The 8525-nt window shown below is 40.5% G+C and overlaps 1 protein-coding gene across 2 annotated transcripts; it reads left to right on the forward strand.

Annotated features, from left to right (window-relative positions):
• Positions 1–1113: 1113 nt before the first annotated feature.
• LOC101169508 (uncharacterized) lies at positions 1114–3122 on the forward strand. 2 transcript variants are annotated; one of them, XM_020699897.3, is made up of 5 exons: positions 1114–1216; positions 1294–2001; positions 2089–2220; positions 2292–2329; positions 2418–3122. In XM_020699897.3, the coding sequence occupies exons 1-5, from the start codon at positions 1159–1161 to the stop codon at positions 2544–2546; spliced, it is 1065 nt and encodes a 354-aa protein (XP_020555556.1). In that variant the 5' UTR covers positions 1114–1158; the 3' UTR covers positions 2547–3122. The 2 variants fall into 2 exon arrangements, with proteins under 2 accessions (XP_020555556.1, XP_011491038.2); XM_011492736.4 differs by having other exon boundaries at positions 2098–2220.
• The last annotated feature ends 5403 nt before the right edge of the window (positions 3123–8525 follow it).

Below are 8525 nucleotides of genomic sequence, written 5' to 3' on the forward strand. Positions count from 1 at the left end.
AAAATGCCCCGGGCTACTAAGGGTTAATACATTAGATTTTACACCAAAATCTTTTTAGAAATGCCTGACATAAACTTTTTTTTTACATTTATGGTTATATTTTCCATTCATGACAAATGGATTTGTGTTTGTGTAGATAGGGAGAGGGGTGAGCAGAGATGAGAAGAGAAGAGAAAAAGAGGAGCTTGAACACAGTAGGCTCCAAATGCACCAAATGAGTTTATTTAGACTGAATCTCATGTATGTATAAATGTCATAGGGATCTAAGCCATTTCTAAATGATCAAAAGTAAGTGTGGCTCCTGAATTAAAGGTTTGCTCATCTCTGATATATAAGAGGTCAAGTTGGCCCTTTTTTAAGCACAATTATTTGTTTTATTCAAACTGTTTACTTGTAAATAAAAAAATCTTACAGTGTCCATTTTCTAATTTCTTCTGCCTCAGTAAGCTTCATTTCAAAGTCTCAAAGTTCTTCTGTTTGATGTAATAACCTGAGCTTTGGACTCTACTACTGTCTGACAGAGTTGTCCATACTGACGTCACTGGGGCCCTCTCCAGGAGCCAGGTTAGCACCTGGTGGCTGGGCCGCCTTTCAAGTCTCTTGGGTCAAGCGCTGTGGAATTGCATTTCTGTTTGTCCTCCACCCGTAGAAGGCACCACAAGAGGCTGTTGTCGTGGGATTTCAGCACTGGGTTGGGGGGGATACCTCAACAGCCCAGTGCATGAAACCAACAAAGTGTTTTTTTTCTTGTTCCTTCCTCTGTCACCAAAGGCTGCGTCCTTTCAATGAATCTCCAGCACTAGTAGAAGCTTTAGAGCCAGGAAGCAGAACTTGAGCAATTTCAATGTAAAAAATAAATAAATAAAAAACACAAAACCAGAAAGAATATACTAAATAACTTGAGAGGCTTCGAGAAATAGTTTTCTACTAAATAAACTGTCACAACTATAGGAATCTTGAGCAGAAGTCAGTCTTTTACTGTCTCCCAGTGGACACTGCCATCACATTTGTACAGACACAAACCTGGTTGTGGCTTTGATCATGTGACCATGTTTCCTAGCTCTGTTGTCACTTCAGAGGGCCAATCAAAGGGCATCTTGTCACTATAAATGTGAAAAATCATCAGTTGTATTTCTCTTTCAAAGCGAGAATCCAGACATGATGATTTCTAAGCTCTTTGTTTTCTTTCTGACATGCTTGTTTGTAGGAGGAAATGGTGAGTCATGGTTTTATAATTTCAATGCTCATTTTTTTGACATTCTTTAAGATTTTATGTTTTTTGTTTCACTCCAGGTCTAGACATGTATCCAAAAATATTATCTTCTGTACAGCAGAAAGGAGATTTTCTATCTGCCTACGTTGGTGAAACTGTTACTTTAGAATGTTCTTATGAAGTTAAAACTGTAAAACGGATTTTCTGGTCCAAGCAAAGATTACGACGCAAACCTGAACTTCTGTCAAGTTTCTATGTGCACAGCACAGAAGTGACATTTTTTGATGAGTTCAAGAACAAATCACGCTTTAGACTGGATACAGAAAACCAAAATCATCACCTGAAGATTTTGAATTTACAATTTTCAGACTCGGCTACCTATAACTGCATAAGTTCTGATTCTTACTCACTTACATTTTTGGAGAGCTTTAGTGTCCTTGTGAAGGACCCTTCTTCTTACGTTCTGACTTCAGTGAGTCAGTCATCCTCTGAGAACATCCATGCAGGAGACTCTGTGACTCTGAACTGTACAGTACACACTGGGAGCTGTGATGAAGAACACAGAGTTTACTGGTTCAAAGACTCTGAAGACTCTCATCCAGGACTCATTTACACTCATGGAGGCAGGAATGATCAGTGTGAGAGAAAGAACAACACACAAACACACAGCTGTGTCTATGAGCTGCACATGAAGAACCTGACAGAGTCTCATGCTGGGATCTACTACTGTGCTGTTGTCTCATGTGGACACATACTGTTTGGAAATGGGACCAAGGTGGACCTCACAGGTGAGATTTACCTTTAAAGAATAAAGTTTGTGGATGAAACAATAGTCAAGTGAATTTAAAGTTAAATTGATTTTAATCTGGTTCCAGACTCTGCAGCTCCTCTGAACTCTGTGATTCTGAACACTTTGGTTGGATTATTGACGGTCATGAGCGTCCTCGTTGCTTTTCTGCTTTTTCTGCTGTGGAAAATCCACAAAAGCAACAACTGCACCTCCACAGGTACACAAACGTCTTTCACTGTATTTAACACGTGTGTTCACGAATTAAACTTTTCTCTGTTTAATAACCAGAGGAAAGATCACCTGCTGCCCCCTTAAGAAGCTCAGAGGTGAGACTCAACTCTCTTCAGTTATCATGTTAATCTTGGATTGCCTCAAAGTTCACTCTGTGATTCTCTTCTGTCAATTTGGTTTCAGGCTGAGAACAGAGACGCAGAAAGCCTCCATTATGCTGCTGTTAATGTTAAGAAGTCCAACAGATCAAGAAGACAGAAGAACGACATAAACACAGTCTGTCTTTATGCCAGTGTGAGACAGCAGAACTGAACCTTTAAATCCCAGGAGATTTGATCACCTTTTTTGATCCATAGGATGAACAATGTAAAATTTGACTTCTTTCTGAATTTGAGGTCAAACACTGGATTTTGTAAATGATTTTTGGAAATATAAAATATTGTAGTTTCTTTTTTAGTAGCAGGTTTTATTTTTAAATTAATAATCTACATATGAGTAAAGTATCCATGATAGAATGATTTAAATAAAAATACCTAAAACATTTATAAAATAATGAAATGTATAAAATGTTACCTGTGATAATTGTTGCAAAAGTGAGAATCCCAGTGTGGAATAATTCTCCAACCAGCCGTAATGACTACCGACCACAAGTCCTCACTCCAATGATCATGAAGTAATTTGAATGGCTACTTCTTTAGCATATTAAGGACCATCTTCCCACAGACTTTGACCCTCACCAGTTTGCATATCATGAGAACAGATCTAGTTAGTTTAGCAATCCGCTACTGTATTTTATAACTTATTTTATGCTTTGTACAACTACTGGTATGAAGCCCGTTGCGTGTAATATTGTGATATATGAATAAAACTGAATTGAATGTAACAACAGAGAGCCCCTTTGCCATAGTTCCCCACTCACAGTTCTGCTTTCAAAACAATAGTCCAGGAGAGAATCTGGAAAAAGCCCCCACAACAATGCACACACACTCATGTCACTGGATGAAAAAACATCCTCTCAAATCAAGTCCCCCCCCATGTGTCTGATGAGCATGTGGAGAGGGTCCACATTTTCAGGTTTGTTGGCATCCTCATCTTTTCAGACCTCTTTTGGAAAGCAAGCATCTCAGCAGGCTCATCACTGTTTACAATTCCTGAGGGTCCTCAGGAAGAACAATCTCAACACCAACCTGCTGATGACCTTCTACCGCTTGTCTATCGAGAGCCTGACATCCTGCAGCACAGTATGGTTTGGCAGCTGAGAGTTGTTAAGAAAGGTAAGAAGATGATAAGACATCACCTTTACCCCTTGATAGACATTTATCATTTATACCTCCTGCTGCCTTAAGGCTTAGTCACGGTGTGGTGATCTGACAGTTTGCATATCGCATCGGTGCAGGACTGTCATGCAGGAAACCCGGGTTAGATTCCCAGGGCGGAATGAACAATTAATGGTATTGGAAAAAATGGCAATGGAAATGGCGCAATTACCATAACAATGATGGGCAATTATCATCACCCAGTGTGGGTCCTTGGGCAAGACCCTTAACGCTAATGCCTACCTCACAATGAAGAGACAATGAACCACATGTCATGCCGGCTCAGACGTCGCCAGGCCAAACAAGGTCTGCATCAGGTGCTGAGGGACCAGAGCAGGGAAAGCTGGGTGGGTCTCACTGGGCCAGTATTAAACTGGTTCAAAACGTACTTAGAAAACAGGAAATATTTTGTGTCCATTGGTAACTTCACTTCTAAGCCAATAGAAATTACATGTGGAGTACCCCAAGGCTCCATCCTGGGACCACTTTTATTTAACATCTACATGCTCCCACTGGCCCAAGTGATAAAGAACAACAACATTAGCTACCATAGTTATGCAGATGATACACAGATATATATTAAACTGACACCAGGCGACCGAGAACCTGTGAAGGCTCTAGGTAAATGCATTGAGGACATTAATGACTGGATGTGCCATAATTTACTTCAGCTAAACAAAAACAAAACTGAGGTTATTGTCTTTGGGGCTAAAGAAAAAAGGTTGGACGTCAAATTAGAGCTTCAATCTATTCAACTAAAAACTACCAACCAGGCCAAAAACTTGGGTGTATTGATAGACACAGACCTAAATTTTGATAAGCAAATTAAGGCAGTCACAAAATCAGCCTATTATCATCTAAAAAATATCTCAAGGATTAAAGATCTGATGTCTAAGCAGAAACTAGTACATGCTTTCGTCTTCAGTCGACTTGATTACTGTAACAGTGTGTTTACAGGACTACCAAAAAAATCCATCAGGAAACTACAGCTCATTCAGAACTCTGCAGCTCGGGTTCTCACAAGGACCAAGAAAGTGGACCACATTAGTCCAGTTCTGAGGTCTTTACACTGGCTACCAGTCTGTCAGAGGATAGACTTTAAAGTCCTGTTACTAGTTTACAAAGCTTTGAATGGCTTAGCACCAAAATACATGGCTGACCTCCTGACCCAGTATGTACCAGCCAGACCTCTCCGCTCTTCTGGATCTGGTCTTTTATCAGTCCCTAGAGCCAGAACTAAACATGGTGAAGCTGCATTCACTTTCTATGCTCCACAGATCTGGAATAGACTTCCAGAAAACATTAGATTTGCTGAAACACTCAGTGTCTTTAAATCCAGGTTAAAAACTCACCTGTTCACAGCAGCATTTAATTAATATTGTAGGAACCCTATTGAGAAACATGTCCTGTGGGTGTCGCTGTTTTCATGTTTTGCTGTCAATTATAAATTGGTTGATGATCTGACCACACACAGGTGTGCATGAGCCAGATGGAGAAATGGTTTTTGACCGCTTGTGCGGGAAATGAAGCAAAAGAGTAGTCCAATCCGTTCAGTAGTGTAAATTAATAAAAAGAAACAAAGTAATGCAAAGTTGATCGGAGTAAAGGACTCATTTTTCTTCGTCGTATAAGGAAACGACAGCCCGCTTGGCGCGTCAATCAACTCTGGCGTCGCACATCTCAGTGTATCAAAGGAGCTAGAACTTAGTTAAATAGTTTCTAGGCCTTTAGCTCCTACACTTATTAGTCAAAAACCCCTCCTTTCTTTGGATGGATTGATGGAAATCTCGGGATTCGGAAGCCAGTTCAGAGCATCGCTGGATTGTTTGAGTGATCGAATCAGCTGGACCCAGTGCTGACAGCGACAAGATCAGCAAGACCCAGCGCAGCCTACGATTCTGTTGAAATCCGATCGGGATATTGGAGTGGACATTTGGAATAATTCGTGGATTTGGACAAGGAAGAGAGCCGACAACTGAAGCAGTCCGTGAAGTTCAGCTCTGCCTTCGCTTCGGCGCCCAACACTTCTAAAACCCAGAGGTATGAGTAGCGCTACACCTTCAATGGCCATTTAAAAAGTGTGCACACATAACTGAACATAAAATCCAATGCATTGGTTGACTGATTGACGAGACTGCTCAATAAGCGCTTTAAAACTTGTTGAATAAAAGAGGGCGTTGGCATGGAGACGCGCGACGCAACGTCAGACGTAACAGTGGGAGCTGCAGCGTGCACCGCGAACAGAACTAATAGTTTGACTGGCAGTGAAATACATGCTGAAAAGCGAGTGGTTAGACTGACAGCAAAAGCTCTCGCTGATAAACTGGACAGGCTACAAAATAACAGAAACCTGAAATTAAATAAAGCAAGCAACATTAGGAAATCACTGCAAAGTTTAATGGTTAAAGGTGATAAAACAAAGGTTCAAATAGCTCTTGATAAACTTGTTGAGGTTTGTAATGATGCCACATGTATGCATGAATCTTTGTTGGGTTTATTGCCATCCGATGAATGTGAAAAACATGAAACGTGGTTTAAAGCCAAAATCTTGTTCAATAATGAATGTATTTCTGAGGGTAAAACATGGATTTCTGTGAATGAGGAAAATGTGTTTAAAAATGAGGATGCTGAAGATGACATTGGTCCAAATGACAGTATTTCTAATGTTGAAAGTAAGCCTAGTCTGAGAAGTAAATCAAGCAGAACATCATCTTCAAGAATTAAAGCTCAAGCAGACAAAGCTGCATTGATTGCTCGTATGGCCGCACTAAAACAAAGACATGCTCTGGAGGAACAAGAACTGCAAATCAAGAGGAAAAAGGAAGAACTGGACTTGGAGGCTGAACTAGCAGCTTACACAGCTAAGCTTGCTGTACTGCGAGCTGCAGATGAAGAGTATGAAAATGAAGCCGATGGAATGAATTCTTACTTTGAGAAGCAAAGGCATCAAATGGAGACTAAAACAGCATTAAATCCTTCAGCGGAGGAATACAAACCAGAAACATGGAAATTAGCCTATCAAAATACTTCAAAGGGACAACAACCGACTCTGCCTATGGATGCAGTACCAAAGGAAACCAAACAAATGGAGTCAGCTGTCAAGTATCAACACAGCATAAGTCTACAACCGGAGCACAACAAGCAAAAAACGGTTCAACAAACTCAATCTCATTCATCAGTTCTAGTTTTAAGTGATCACACAAGGCAATTAACTAACTACCATTATTCCAGCAATAACCAACAAGAACAGACTGGGAACTCACCAAATGACCGCATAATTAACATAATGGAGAAGCAAAATGAAATAACATCAGCACTTGTGCAACAGCAGCTTTCAACATCTCTACCACCACGAACTATTCCTATCTTCGAAGGGGATCCTCTGATATATAGAAGTTTTATCAAGGCTTTTGAGCAAGGAGTGGAAGCAAAAACAGGAAAAGCCGATTGCTTATACTATTTGGAACAGTTTACAAGGGGACAACCACAAGAACTGGTGCGTAGCTGTCAACATATGACTCCTGAACATGGCTATGCAGTGGCCAAGGATCTTCTTCAGTACCACTTTGGAAATCCTTATAAAATAGCAACAGCTTACAATGAAAAGGCGTTGGCTTGGCAAACAATAAAAGCTGAGGATGTTAAAGCTCTAAAAGCATTTTCTTTATTCCTTCGTTCCTGTTGTAATGTTATGACGGAGCTTCAGCACATGCAAGAACTTGACATGCCTGCAAACATGAGAGCTATAATCTCAAAGTTGCCATACAAAATGAGAGAACATTGGAGAGTCACAGCACATGAAGTTATGGAAAGAACCAACAACAGAGCTCATTTCATTGATCTTGTCGCTTTCATTGAACGACATGTAAAAATTCTTTCTGATCCTCTATTTGGCAACATACAAGATCCTTTATCAAACATTGCTCATACAAAATCCTTTATAAGATCCAAGTCACTTCCTAAGTTTGGATTCAAAGGAAACACTGTGGCCACTACAGTAACATCAGGTGTATTTAAAAAACCCAGCAACAACAGAGAGTTTCCTAACTGTGTTTTTTGTGCAAAAGGCCATCTATTGGAAAACTGCAAAGCCTTTACAATAATGAAACATAAAGACAAGATTCAGTGGCTTAAAGAAAGACAATTCTGTTTTGCATGTTTAAGCACTGGTCACGTGAGTCGCATCTGCGAGCAGCGGCTAAAATGTGAGGCCTGTAGTCAAATGCACCCTACTGTGCTCCACATTAAAAGACAGCCCCTAGCTGCAGAGCAGTCAAAGGAGTCCATAGAGAATAAACCAACCTTACAGACAACATGTGGACATACAGGGGCCGGAGTGGATTACTGTGCCCTATCTATACTTCCTGTGAAGATCAAGGCAAAAAAGGGAAATTGTGTCATCAAAACACATGCATTTTTGGACCCTGGGAGTTCAGCAACTTTTTGCTCAGAACATCTTATGCAAAAGCTGAATGTTACTGGTAGAAGAACTTCATTTCTCTTGCGTACAATGGGACAGGAGACTGTTGTTCCAGCCTACTCTTTGATTGGTCTAGAAGTGTCTGGTGTAGAAGACCATAATTTTTATCCTCTGCCAGAAGTATTGACACAAAGGAAAATGCCAGTTTCAACTGAGAGCATGGCAACATCTGAACATCTAAAGAAACATCCTCACTTGTCTAAAATTCACATGCCAAAAATAAATGCAGAAGTCGACCTATTAATAGGTACCAACGCCCCCCAGCTACTGGAGCCTTGGGAAGTTATTAACAGCAATGGAAATGGACCATATGCCGTTAAGACAGTGTTGGGATGGGTAGTCAATGGTCCACTGAATGGAAACAGTGGTGTTTTGGAGGAGTGCCCCCACTCTGCTACAGTGAACAGGATCTCTGTGAATAAACTTGAGGAATTGCTGTCCAGTCAGTACAGCTATGAGTTTAATGAAAAGGTTTCAAAAGACAAAGAGATGTCA

Source organism: Oryzias latipes, chromosome 18 (genome assembly GCF_053564925.1).
Source record: "Oryzias latipes strain Hd-rR chromosome 18, Olatipes_Hd-rR_3.1".
NCBI lineage: Eukaryota > Metazoa > Chordata > Actinopteri > Beloniformes > Adrianichthyidae > Oryzias > Oryzias latipes.